Source organism: Oncorhynchus tshawytscha, linkage group LG21, assembly GCF_018296145.1.
Source record: "Oncorhynchus tshawytscha isolate Ot180627B linkage group LG21, Otsh_v2.0, whole genome shotgun sequence".
In the NCBI taxonomy this organism is placed as follows: domain Eukaryota; kingdom Metazoa; phylum Chordata; class Actinopteri; order Salmoniformes; family Salmonidae; genus Oncorhynchus; species Oncorhynchus tshawytscha.
The window spans coordinates 42,581,609-42,595,534 of record NC_056449.1 but is presented as its reverse complement, the minus strand read 5'-3'; the positions used below and the strand labels follow the sequence as shown (position 1 = coordinate 42,595,534).

Genomic DNA, 13,926 nt, shown 5'->3' with positions numbered 1-13,926 from the left:
GATCAGTCCCTCACCGTTCAGACACCAGGTAGGATCAGTCCCTTACCGTTCAGACACCAGGTAGGATCATTCCCTCACCGTTCAGACACCAGGTAGGATCAGTCCCTCACCGTTCAGACACCAGGTAGGATCATTCCCTCACCGTTCAGACACCAGGTAGGATCAGTCCCTCACCGTTCAGACACCAGGTAGGATCAGTCCCTTACCGTTCAGACACCAGGTAGGATCAGTCATCAGGTAGGATCAGTCCCTCACCGTTCAGACATCAGGTAGGATCAGTCCCTCACCGTTCAGACATCAGGTAGGATCAGTCCCTCACCGTTCAGTCATCAGGTAGGATCAGTCCCTCACCGTTCAGACATCAGGTAGGATCAGTCCCTCACCGTTCAGTCATCAGGTAGGATCAGTCCCTCACCGTTCAGTCATCAGGTAGCATCAGTCCCTCACCGTTCAGTCATCAGGTAGGATCAGTCCCTCACCGTTCAGACATCAGGTAGGATCAGTCCCTCACCGTTCAGACATCAGGTAGGATCAGTCCCTTACCGTTCCAAGCGTTCAGACATCAGGTAGGTCTGGTTGGCCTCCATGATGAAGGTGAGCTGGTTGAGGAGGTCCTCTGATTGGATGAGCCCCTCCAGACGTCCCACCACCGTCATCTTACGGTCCTTCAACATGATCATGGCCAGGAACGGGTAAGTGTTCTCACGCAACGCCTGGGACACTGAGGTACAGACACACAGGGGGGGAAAAAAACACACCAAACACACATTAAAACAACACTGAAATAAAGTGATTGATTAAGATCATCCATCATCCCTAAGAGATTCCACCTCATATCTTAAGAGGACACTGAAGAAAATCATCCATCATCCCTAAGAGATTCCACCTCATATCTTAAGAGGACACTGATGAAATTCATCCATCATCCCTAAGAGATTCCACCTCATATCTTAAGAGGACACTGATGAAAATCATCCATCATCCCTAAGAGATTCCACCTCATATCTTAAGAGGACACTGATGAAAATCATCCACAGTTCCAGCACAAATGATTTACTTTTATTTTTCTTTAACCCCATTTAACCATATCAAACTGACTGAGAACACGTCCTCATTTACAACAACAACGAAGAGTGAAGGACGAGGCCAGTTCCTCTTTGTAGAATGTATCTTCAGCTCTAGGAGATCTAGGTAGTGAAGACGCAATGCAAGAGTAGACGGATGTGTACCTCTGTATCCCTCAGGCCTGCTGGTGGAACAGGCCCAGAACAGCATCCTGGTGTTGAGGAAGGTCAGGACCTCTTCTGTACATAACGTGGAGCTGGAGGAAGATGGAAACAGAAGCATCATTAATATAAACCGTGAGAGGAAAGATGTACCGAGTACACTTTAAGGAAAACATCTAATAAATGAAGAGTGGATGGTATGTGTATAATACCAAGCATGACACAAATAAAGAAACAGGCATGGTATGCCTTCGTCCAATCAACTGAATCCATATTCAAACCAATCATCAACAGACCCTGAATTATAACTAGATAACCAACTAATGATTCTTGCCTCCCTGGAAAAAGGACAATAGTACCCAACGGTGCCTGGCCTTCCAGAGTTTGGGTATTGCATTGTAGTATCATTGTGCATTTTGTTGCCCGTGTATGTTGACCTCGTGTAAAGTGATCACTTGTTATTGGACCTACCGACAGAACTGGTCTGTATCCTGGTGGTCCTCTCCATGGAGGTAAACTAACAAGTAGCGAAGCTCACGTTTGGCATCGTTCAATGCCTACAGGGGGAAAACAAAAACACACACCTCACTGAATAACACCACCAGCTGTCGACCAAGTTACACATCGATTCAATCCACGTAGAACCTACATGGATTCTGGAACATCCACTTTCTTAAAACCATTTAGTCGGTTGTTCAATAAAATACAACGTAAGGTGTGTCAACTGGGGGTGTTCTTCTGCGTTCTAGCATACTTGTTGTGGATGGTCAAGGTACTAGTATCCCAAATTGAGAATTAAACTGGGGAACCTGAGTAACACACCTGGCTATATGTTCCCTGGTAAAACACTGGATGCGATCGACCGTACTTCTCTTCAAAACTATGGATGAAGGAGACCACGTCACCCACAGGGTCTGTGACGCGTCCACGAGGGTCTGGCCTGACCCACCGCAGGGCAAACCTGGTTAGGAAGGAGGAGGAGGAACCAATCAGTCACCTTTATACAGAAACGTCAGGGGAACTGATGGCCAAATACAGTTTCTTTGTATTACCTGAATATGTCCAGAAGTGTGTAATATGTCAATCTGAAAGGTAGCATTATCATGTAGTAACTCCATCCTATTAATCCCTGGACAAACATAAGAAAAAGACCAGATGCAACATGGTCAGAAAAGTGGGAAGATTGAATGAGAAAACTACAGCTGGATGATTTCAGTAAGCAGAAGGTTGCGCCACTGTGTATGCGAATGTCATATTGCAGATTCTACCTTAAAGTTGAGATGCTAGAACAGTTTACCGGTGACATATAAGAGCAAAATGAGAAGAACATCATAAGAGACAGAGAGACAGAATGTGTGTGTACGTACTCTGGGTTGTGGCCTGGAGACGATATAGCTATACACTCTGTGGTCTGCTGTGTTGACCTGTAAGGGTCTGGAGGGCGGAGGGTTAAACACACTGGGAACTCCTTCCTGCTCGTTCAGTCTGTCCTGCACTGCAGCCTGGGAACGAACACACACACACACCATTTTCCATTTGATCTCACCGTGCACACCACAAGAAGACTAAACCGTGTCGCAGAGCTCATGCAGAATATTGAAGGCAACATTTCTCATATATATATTACTGCACGTAGGTCATTTATAACAGTGCAACCTCTGATGAACTATTGGATTCACTGGGTGCATCATAACCTGTGTATAATGTAGTCGTTAAGGCCCACATCAAAAACAGCCATTCATGTATTTTGGGGGACAGTTCTTACCTCGATGTTCCAATTGTGTTGTTCTAATGTACGACGACATTGGTCCATAGACTCTAAACCTGTCAAGTCCTGGAAAATCAAATGCAAAAAAATTACAATCTGAACTCTCAGATCTAACACTGGTTGGTGTACACGAGATTGGACAAATCTGTGAAGTTATGTTCAACCGAATTTATTTCCAATATGTTACTTTCCTACAGGCCATTTCCACATCTTGGGTATGGATGAGACAGAGGGGCCTTACTAGGAATGAACCAGTCATTGCTTGTCATGTGTCATTAACAGTTGTGTGTGTCTGATGTTCACTATTAAACCATCTTCTAGCTAAAATGCTAAGTAACGTTAGCTTGGCTGACCAAGTAAACTGCTAGCTAGCTAGTTAGCCAACTGTCGTTAGCTTAGCTAGTTAGTTGGCGTAAGTTAACCAAGTGCTGCAGATAACCAAGTTAAACATGTCCTTTCTAATTCACATTACACTGATTTAAGTTTGTTGATTCGTTTCTTTGTGAGTATTGTCGGGAACGAACTAGCAACTCAAGACAATATTTAGGATAGAAAATAATTGTTGTGTTGCTAGATTAGATATAACGTTAACGGTAGCAAGTTAGCTAACGTTAGCGGTGGCGCTATGGGGTATCAACATTATATTGTCAAAAAGCGTTTTTTTTACACCCATTAGCGTGCTTTATTTTAGATAATGTCCTTCATATATCTAAACATACATTAATATGGAGTTATATAAAAAATAAATACTTAAACCTGAAGAAAGGCTGACTACCTGAAATTGAAGGAGTTTTCGGTCTGCGCCTGAGATAATTCCTGCTCCTCTGGCGCCGCCATCTTACCTCGCCAACAGTGACGTGCAATTCGCAAACGATTCATTATTCGACTCTTTTTTTTTTTTTTACTGACTCGAGAGTCATGATTCATTGATTCATTATTCGACTTTTTTTTTTTTTTTTTACTGACTCGAGAGTCATGATTCATTGATTCATTAGTCGAGTCTTTTTTTTTTTACTGACTCGAGAGTCATGATTCATTGATTCATTAGTCGACTCTTTTTTTTTTTTTTTTTTTTACTGACTCGAGAGTCATGATTCATTTTTCTGAATGACTCATTCGTTTGAGTTGTTCGTTTGACCTGCCTAGTGCTGGCAGTAATGATTCCAACAACACGATTGATACACGCTGCTCTGTCTCAGTGGCTCCCAGAGGACTGTTCCGAGCACCAAACTGTCTGTCATATGCGCGGAAAATTGATAATAAGCATAGTACATAGAGAAGAAAAATACATGTTTAGAACTGATAATTGATCATGGTACAAGAATGTTTGCAATTTATTGAATGTTACGGAAACAGCGTTGTAGAACCAAAACATACACAGCCTCTGCTCATCAAACTCGAGAACTAAAAGCCAATTTATGTTTGATTCCGAAGATGTGGTCAGCAGATTCATATGGAGGGTGAGATGCAATTGCGGAGGCAACCAGAGGCATGAAGAAGCCAAATTGAGCTCTATATGGTGTCAATGTGCACCTCTCACATTTTGCAATAATGTAGCTCATCATTGACATGATTGGTTGAGGTTGGGTGGGGGCTACAGGTCCAGTATAAACACAAACTCAATTTGTGTAACCTTTATTTAACTAGGCATGTCCGTTAAAAACGAATTATTATTTACAATGACGGCGTCATGCTAGAGGCATCACTACAGACCCTGGTTTGATTCCACGCTGTATCACAAACCGGCCGTGATTGGGAGTCCCATATGGCGGCGAACAATTGGCCCAGTGTCGTTAGGGTTTGGCCGGGATAGGCCCGTCATTGTAAATACGAATTTGTTCTTAACTGACTTGCCTAGTTAAATAAAATAAAAATGGTGAATGATGTAAATGAGAGGCTCGGAGAATCCTAACTCTTTCCAGTTTTCAGTTCATCGTTCACTTGGGGTCCTGAGTGCGTTGGGCATGAAAAGCGCTGCATGGCAAATATGTTATCTGCATTGGCTGTGCAGCATTTATGGTGATATGGCCTCTGCAGAAGTCAAAGCATTCATAGTTCTTGCACAGCGCTGTTATGAAGGAAGTGAGTTTGCGTCTATACAGGACCTCCGTCCCTCATCTACTGTCAACCAATAATGTCAATGCGGAGCTATACCGAGCCCCTCTGCATTGTTACAAAATGTGAGAGGCAAGGCCGAATTTGGCCTCAGTTGCGTCACACCATCCAGTGCCTCCGACCACATTTTCGGATCAAGCGTAAATTGGCTCTTATTGACTCGAGTGAAATGAGTCGAAAAACTCGTTATTTTGACGAAACGAGTGGAAAAGATCCGAGTCAGTAAAAACACAGAACAATGAGTCAGACATTTCACCGGATGTATAAATGTTAAGCATCCGGTTGAAGTTTCCTCTCACTGCCAAATATGGCGATGAGAGGAAGCTCAGTGGCTTACAGTGGGGAAAAATGTAACGAGATGTATTTTGGCCGTCATGCACATTTTCTCCTCAATTAAACGTTTGTTCTCAACAGAGTCTTCTGTTTCCGAAACTACAGTCTGTACCAAACAGAGTGGACTACGTTTTGTAGGCTTTACCCTTTGCCAAAGTAAAACATAATAATAGCGTTGCTTAGTAGGACTGCAAGGGCGAATTGAGTTATTGCACAAACGCGATTCATACTAGGCGTCCCCTAACGAAATATGCAAATAAATGCTAGAACGCGCCAATAGGATCTCGCTAGCTCATGCTTGGCCCTGCCCACCTCAATGTCTGTTCTGCCCACTATGGTTAATTTGATCCAATTGGAAATGAAAGGCTCTGTTCTATCTTGGATTAGTTATATAACATCTTCGGTAAAATGACAAGAATTTCGGTCAAACTTCCGGTCTGTCACTACTCGCCAATCCCCTACCAAGACAAAGAAGAGGCAAAGCGAGAGGGTTACTCTGCCAAACATCTATCCAGGAAAATAAGACCAAGAAGTGAGGAATTTTTGTATGGAGGTTAACGAGAGAGTGTCGAATTTGGTCAACTAAAGAATAAATTGATAATTTCTCCACAAGGCTTTATATTTGATCAATAGAAGTTTCATAATGGGGCGCGTTCGACATTGCAGCCGACTTTAAAAGACAAGACTGACTAATTTACAAATCACCTTGAATCATAAATAGCTACTCAATATTATTTGTAGATCAGTCAGTTGGTCACAATTTACCCATGATGCAGCAAGGATTTGATGCTCTCCAACCAAGGGTGTGTTCGTAAATGTAATCTGGAGTGCCAGGGTGCACTCAGTGTCAGATTGTCCATCAGTAAATTCAGAGCGTTTTGCTCTCGAAGCGTTCAGAGAGCCACACTGGACGCTCTGGCTAAAGAGTAGCGTTGATCCAAGCATTCTGATCTCACAACAGCAGTCAAGCATCCAAGCTAACTGGCTAACGTTGGCTAGTTTCCCAGCTACTCCCAGACACAAATGAGAGAACACCTCACTCTGACCATTTTACTCTCCCTAACAGCGCTGGTTAGGCTGTTTTCATGTTATCCAGAGCATTGGTGACTGTAACTGTGCTGCAGGCAATAATTTAAATCACACTTTCCCCCCGACGTTTACTGACACCGCCCATATTCAACGGGTGTTGAGCGTTTGTAAATTCATCAGTTATTCTGCGCTCTGGCACACTCAGACGAGAGTGCTCTGAAATCGGAGTAGATAGCCAGAGTGAATTTACAAACGCACCCCAAGCGGCGAGGGTTCCGGCAAAGACAGTACAGTAGGAGTATGAAGCAGAAACTGCTTCTCCAATGGAAATCACCGATCACTCTTGTAAGAGATGTCATGGCGATGTTGTCTAACTAAACTCATGTGCAGAAACAGGTCATCAGGTCTAACGGTCGTCTTGCGCCCAATTGCTTATGTGCAGGCCTCAAATCAAAAGGCACTCCTTCGATATAAAATAAAACAATTTAAGAAAATGAAAACGCCTCAGTTTGTCACTTTCACAAGGTTTGGAGTAATAACATGTTCAACCACTTAAGACATTGTCTCGAATCTAGGTTGTGGATTTCGGTTGTGGATTTCGGTTGTGGATCTAGGTTGTGGATTTCGGTTGTGAATCTAGGTTGTGGATCTAGGTTGTGAATCTAGGTTGTGGATCTAGGTTGTGGATTTCGGTTGTGGATTTCGGTTGTGAATCTAGGTTGTGGATTTCGGTTGTGAATCTAGGTTGTAGATTTCGGTTGTGAATCTAGGTTGTGGATTTCGGTTGTGAATCTAGGTTGTGGATTTCGGTTGTGAATCTAGGTTGTGGATTTCGGTTGTGGATTTCTGTTGTGGATTTCGGTTGTGGATTTCGGTTGTGAATCTAGGTTGTGGATTTCTGTTGTGGATCTAGGTTGTGGATTTCGGTTGTGGATCTAGGTTGTGGATTTCGGTTGTGAATCTAGGTTGTGGATTTCGGTTGTGAATCTAGGTTGTGGATTTCGGTTGTGGATCTAGGTTGTGGATTTCGGTTGTGAATCTAGGTTGTGGATTTCGGTTGTAAATCTAGGTTGTGGATCTAGGTTGTGGATTTCGGTTGTGAATCTAGGTTGTGGATTTCGGTTGTGAATCTAGGTTGTGGATTTCGGTTGTGAATCTAGGTTGTGGATTTCGGTTGTGAATCTAGGTTGTGAATCTAGGTTGTGAATCTAGGTTGTGAATCTAGGTTGTGGATCTAGGTTGTGGATCTAGGTTGTGAATCTAGGTTGTGAATCTAGGTTGTGGATCTAGGTTGTGGATCTAGGTTGTGAATCTAGGTTGTGAATCTAGGTTGTGGATCTAGGTTGTGGATCTAGGTTGTGGATTTCGGGAAAATAAACGGCAAAGGAAGAATGTTTCACTTCTCTCATTGATTTCTCAAACCCCGGACTTCCTAATAAGCTACTTTAGTCATCACTTTGTGCACAAAAACAGCCATTGAATTATTCAATGACATTTTGGTGTATCTGCCCTCTCATTGGCTACACTGTTCCCACCTGATCTCACCTCCTCCAGCAGGCCTTCCATCTTTGAGGACATGTATTTCCATTGTTAGAGCGATCACTCAACAATCTTGCCAATATAAAATATCATCTTTGACCAAATACGTAAAACACTCTTAGGCGGTGTAGCAGTGACCAAATGCAAACCTCTACCTCTACCTACCATTTAGGAGTACTACAATCTGTCTGATAAAATGTGTCGGTTTGTTCATGATCAATGTCCCTATCAATTCGATGCACAGTGTGGTTACAATCTATATATACACTGAACATAAATATGAAAATAACATGTAAAGTGTTGGTCCCATGTTTCATGAGCTGAAATAAAAGATACCAGAAATGTTCCATACTCACAAAACGCATATTTCCATCAAATTGTTTACATCCTTGTTAGTGAGCATTTGCCAAGATAATCCATCCACTTGACAGGTGTGGCATATCAATAAACTGATTAAACAGCATGATCATTACCACAGGTGCACCTTGTGCTGGGGACAATAAAAGGCCACTCTAAAATGTGTAGATTTGTCACACAACACTATGCCACAGACATCTCATGTTTTGAGGGAACGTGCAACTGACATGCTGACTGCAGGAACTTCCACCAGAGCTGTTGCCAGAAAATGTTATGTTAATTTCTCTACAATAAGCTGCCTCCAACATTGTTTTGAGAATTTGGCAGTCCGTCCAACCAGTCTCACAACCGCAGAACACCTTTAACCACGCCAGCCCAGAACCTCCACATCCGGCTTCTTCACCTGCGGGATTATCTAAGGACAGGTGCTGAGAAGTATTTCTGTCTGTAATAAAGCCCTTTTGCAGGGGAAAAACTCATTCTGATTGGCTGGTCCTGGCTCCCCAGTGCCCACCCAGGCCCACCCTTGGCTGCACCCCAGCACAATAACGTGAAATCCATAGATTAGGGCCTCATTCATTTCTTTCATTTGACTGATTTCCTGATATGCACTGTAACTCAGTAAAATCTTTAAAATGGTTGCGTTTATGTTTTTGATCAGTATATTTGACTATGCTTTCAAGTTTCCAACACGTTGCAACACTTGGTCAAAGGTGGCCCCTAGTAACGTAAGTCTTTGCGTAATATTTTATTTATTTATTCATCCGTTATTTTACCAGGTAAATTGACTGAGAACACGTTCTCATTTGCAGCAACGACCTGGGGAATAGTTACAGGGGAGAGGAGGGGGATGAATGAGCCAATTGTAAATTGGGGATTATTAGGTGACAGTGATGCTTTGAGGGCCAGATTGGGAATATCATGTGATGTTTACGGAAGCACTCTCATTAGGTCATCTCTCATATTTTCAACGTCTTTGTTCCAAACCATTCATTCCCTTCCTCTGTAGCTGGCAACCGTAGCTTCGTGAACACACACTCTGCAGGCATGGCAGCTGCTGTCGCTACCTCGTTTGTCTCTGAACAGTCAGCGACAACGACCCAACAACCACTGCTCGACAGATCCAAGCCCCATGTTATAGAAGGATTTACACCTCTATCTCGACCCAGATAAGAGACGTTCCAGGAGAAGTTGATGAGGAAGTCGAAGGAGAACCCGTTCGTCCCTATAGGCGAGTTGCGTAATGAGTAACTCTAGGGAAAAGTGTCCACTGTCCAGAGGTGTTCCTAGTCGGCTTCAATGCATACTATTAATAAATTAGATTATTCATGCATTGACTAGACAGTCATTTGGTCATCCATGTGCGTCTTACGACCAAGACAGACAACCGTTTTGTAGCTAGTTAGCTACATTAGGCAATAGCATACAATCAACTTAATTTGGTACAGCCAGATAGTTTTTATAAGATGTGTCATGCAGTGTCCTTGTGGAACCCATAAAGTAGACTAAAATGTTATTTGATTGGAACATAACCGAGTGTTCCAAGCCCCATTATGAAACATGACAGGGCCCACAATGCCTTTTTGTCAAGGAGTTTCATAATAAACATGTATTATAATGGTAAATTATTGCAATCAATGGGTCATACCCTGGGTGCTAGACTACACAGCTAGACCAGTGGCCAGACTGTCTGTATAACGTAGTTCGGGATTGAACATTTCATGTGAATATAACATCGGACAACATTGGACATGCTCTCCCTCTGTCGGTCCCCCGTGGTTACAGAATGAATTGCATACACAATCTGAATTAAAAACACCCTCCCCCTTACACACGATCAGGCCTAAAATGTCTTTAAGATTGACACCGGTCAGGGTGCCTGTTCTTTTATGTATTATGATCGCACACCTTTAGGTTTCTCAAAAACAGAACAGAGAAGAATTTGGATCACTGTTCCTCCTTTCACATCTATTGTAAGAGTGGTTATGGAAAACCTAATTGTTTGGTTAAAAAAAAACCTCAAGTCTCTATTCTGCGTCTCCTCTCCAGGTTGTCTCGGTACAGCTGGAGCGTTGATGTACGGTCTCCGAGCCTTCAAACAAGGCAAGACCCGGCAGTCCCAGCTCGTGATGAGAGGACGTATCTTCGCACAAGGCTTCACTGTAGTCGCTATCCTCTTCGGCGTGTTCACCACGGCACTGAAGAAAGACTGATCAGCATCAGATTTCTATTCATTTTTTACTGCAAAATGTTTTTGCAACGGAAAAAACCCTAAAACAAGGCGTTTCTTATTAGACAAGTTCAGGTAGTCCCACCTTGTTGTGTTGGTGGATGAAATGTGTTGTCTGAATGAGTAGAAAGACTAACGGAACAGATATTTAAAGCCCCACTGTTCCTAGGCCGTCATTGAAAATAAGAATTTGTTCTTAACTGACTTGACCTTTAAATAAAGGTAAAATAAAATAAAAACACACAGCAATGCATCTTCACACACACATAGGGGTTATATGCATGTCCCTTTTACATTGTTTGTGTGCTATAATATTTAAGATGGAGCATCTGGCTCTTACGACCAATGTAAGTGAACAAGGGGTGTTATAGGGCCTGGTGAAGATACGACCTGGCAGTGTGGGACTCTTGTAAATAGCAGAGGAATAAGGGGTGTTATAGGGCCTGGTGAAGATACGACCTGGCAGTGTGGGACTCTTGTAAATAGCAGAGGAATAAGGGGTGTTATAGGGCCTGGTGAAGATACGACCTGGCAGTGTGGGGCTCTTGTAAATAGCAGAGGAATAAGGGGTGTTATAGGGCCTGGTGAAGATACGACCTGGCAGTGTGGGGCTCTTGTAAATAGCAGAGGAATAAGGGGTGTTATAGGGGCTGGTGAAGATACGACCTGGCAGTGTGGGGCTCTTGTAAGGGAGGCAGAGGAACTTCTCAGGTCTTCTCTAGTGTTAGTCCAACGGTTCTCAGCCTGTTTTGGTTACCGTACCACCAAGAACATTTCTTTGCCCAGAGTACTCCTTCATGAGTATTTTAACAGTACGCCTATTGTCGAGTCTTCCCAAGCACCCACTGTGTATTGCACAGTCTTATTTAATGCTCACACAAACCTTTTGCTTGATTAAAAAAAAAGGAAAATAAAATACCAAAACAGGCCAACTTCTGAGAATTTTTATTGATGAGTTTTCCAGTTCCGTGTAACATTCTCCTTTGTGTGAAAGTCCCAATAGACAACAGTTGATCACAGATTGAGGCAATGCAGTTTAAATGAAAGGGGGGAGTGTTTCAAAATATGACTCAACAGACTAGCGTTCATCAAACTGTTTAAAAACATGTCCATGTCATTCTAGATATCTTGTTAAATTTGGCCATGATATGAGGACTCTTTAAAAACAGAGTGGCTGTGGATCAGACTTTTCTTCCCAGGGTTACGCGGGGATTCTCTACTTCCACAGTCTCCGCAGGCAACTCTGAATGGTTATCGTTTCATAAAAGTTAGATCAAAGCTGAATCAAAGTTTGGAAGATCACATGATAATTATACAGAACAGAAACCAATATAATAGTATGTTACTGTATGTTTTGTTAAGGAAAAAACAAACACCTGATTTCAGGATAATTGTTTAAATGGTTGCATTTCTCTCTCATGCGGCCATAACTCAAGTGGGCTAATAAACAAAAAAAAAGTGCTTTGAAACAAACAAAAAAAAACAGATTTGCTACAATTTATGAACACCTTCTGCCCTACAAGTCACTCACTGTGCGCCATTCAAAAACAGTACATAACTATGATCTATAGAAAAGGTATACATCCCATGAGACTGATGTTGCATAGACAAGACGTCTCACTGGTAAAACTTGGAAGAATTATCCTTCATGAATGACAGTGAGAAAAGTCAAGAGAGGGTGACCACTTGTGCCTAAAGTAGAGACACATCGCTTGGACATGATGTGGATCTATCCAGGGAGACGAGGTGGTTCCCCAAGGATCTACAGCCTAAAAACAATTGGCACAACAAGCCCCCTTGGTATGTGAATTCTTCTGATGCTTACTGAGGATCTACCTCAGAATGATTCGTTGGATGTTAAGACACTTATTTGTTGGGAGCGGACTACATTGTCTAGCCTGGTCCCAGATCTGTTTGTGCTGTCCTGCCAACTCCTATGCCAACTCCTATGGTCATTGCATAGAACGCATGTATATAATATATATATATATATATATATATATATATATACACACATTTGGCAAGACTGCACAAAACAGATCAAACCAGGCTGTAAGTAGTCTAGCTTGGGAAGGAAGTTCATCTGGCCAGAAGCACAAACCCTAAACAGGAGTAAGGAGGAGTTTAAAGTTCAACAAGGCCACAAGCTCATAGCATCTCATTTCTACTAGCTACCGTTAAATAATCAGTTACTACTAGCTACCGTTAAATAATAAGTTACTACTAGCTACCTTTAAATAATCAGTTACTACTAGCTACCTTTAAATAATCAGTTACTACTAGCTACCGTTAAATAATCAGTTACTGCTAGCTACCGTTAAATAAACAGTTACTACTAGCTACCGTTAAATAATCAGTTACTACTAGCTACCGTTAAATAATCAGTTACTACTAGCTACTAGCTACCGTTAAATAATCAGTTACTACTAGCTACCGTTAAATAATCAGTTACTACTAGCTACTAGCTACCGTGAAATAATCAGTTACTACTGGCTACCGTGAAATAATCAGTTACTACTAGCTACCGTTAAATAATCAGTTACTACTAGCTACTGTGAAATAATCAGTTACTACTAGCTACCGTTAAATAATCAGTTACTACTAGCTACTAGATACCGTTAAATAATCAGTTACTACTAGCTACTAGCTACCGTTAAATAATCAGTTACTACTAGCTACCGTTAAATAATCAGTTACTACTAGCTACTAGCTATAGCTACCGTTAAATAATCAGTTACTGCTAGCTACCGTTAAATAATCAGTTACTGCTAGCTACCGTTAAATAATCAGTTACTGCTAGCTACCGTTAAATAATCAGTTACTGCTAGCTACCGTTAAATAATCAGTTACTGCTAGCTACAGTTAAATAATCAGTTACTGCTAGCTACCGTTACACAATCAGTTACTGCTAGCTACCGTTACATAATCAGTTACTGCTAGCTACCGTTAAATAATCAGTTACTGCTAGCTACCGTTAAATAATCAGTTACTGCTAGCTACCGTTAAATAATCAGTTACTGCTAGCTACAGTTAAATAATCAGTTACTGCTAGCTACCGTTACACAATCAGTTACTGCTAGCTACCGTTACACAATCAGTTACTGCTAGCTACCGTTACACAATCAGTTACTGCTAGCTACCGTTACACAATCAGTTACTGCTAGCTACCGTTACACAATCAGTTACTGCTAGCTACCGTTACACAATCAGTTACTGCTAGCTACCGTTACACAATCAGTTACTGCTAGCTACCGTTACACAATCAGTTACTGCTAGCTACCGTTACACAATCAGTTACTGCTAGCTACCGTTAAACAATCAGTTACTGC

At 42.0% G+C, this 13,926-nt stretch overlaps 2 protein-coding genes and 1 long non-coding RNA gene across 4 annotated transcripts in view; 1 reads left to right on the top strand and 2 right to left on the bottom strand.

Annotated features, from left to right (window-relative positions):
- Positions 1-3,803, bottom strand: part of LOC121840394 (FAS-associated factor 2) — an 11,480-nt gene extending 7,677 nt beyond the window's left edge. Inside the window, exons 1-8 of the mRNA XM_042303547.1 lie at positions 3,770-3,803; positions 2,992-3,060; positions 2,594-2,728; positions 2,279-2,355; positions 2,049-2,187; positions 1,698-1,783; positions 1,230-1,321; positions 544-721 (exon numbers count right to left, since the gene is read on the bottom strand). Coding sequence (XP_042159481.1) covers positions 544-721; positions 1,230-1,321; positions 1,698-1,783; positions 2,049-2,187; positions 2,279-2,355; positions 2,594-2,728; positions 2,992-3,039 — 755 coding nt within the window. The 5' untranslated portion in view covers positions 3,040-3,060; positions 3,770-3,803. The remainder of the gene's footprint in view (positions 1-543; positions 722-1,229; positions 1,322-1,697; positions 1,784-2,048; positions 2,188-2,278; positions 2,356-2,593; positions 2,729-2,991; positions 3,061-3,769) is intronic.
- Positions 3,804-9,374: 5,571 nt separating this feature from the next.
- LOC112221292 (HIG1 hypoxia inducible domain family, member 2A) lies at positions 9,375-11,521 on the top strand. Its single transcript, XM_024383463.2, is given in 2 exon segments — positions 9,375-9,598; positions 10,417-11,521. Coding segments are annotated over 2 exon segments (348 nt in total). The 5' UTR covers positions 9,375-9,414; the 3' UTR covers positions 10,581-11,521.
- Positions 11,522-11,651: 130 nt separating this feature from the next.
- LOC121840393 lies at positions 11,652-13,323 on the bottom strand. 2 transcript variants are annotated; one of them, XR_006079608.1, is made up of 2 exons: positions 13,004-13,323; positions 11,652-12,856 (listed from the first exon to the last, which is right to left on the bottom strand). It is a non-coding gene; the product is annotated as an uncharacterized LOC121840393 (long non-coding RNA). The 2 variants fall into 2 exon arrangements; XR_006079607.1 differs by having other exon boundaries at positions 13,025-13,323.
- Between the last annotated feature and the right edge of the window lie 603 nt (positions 13,324-13,926).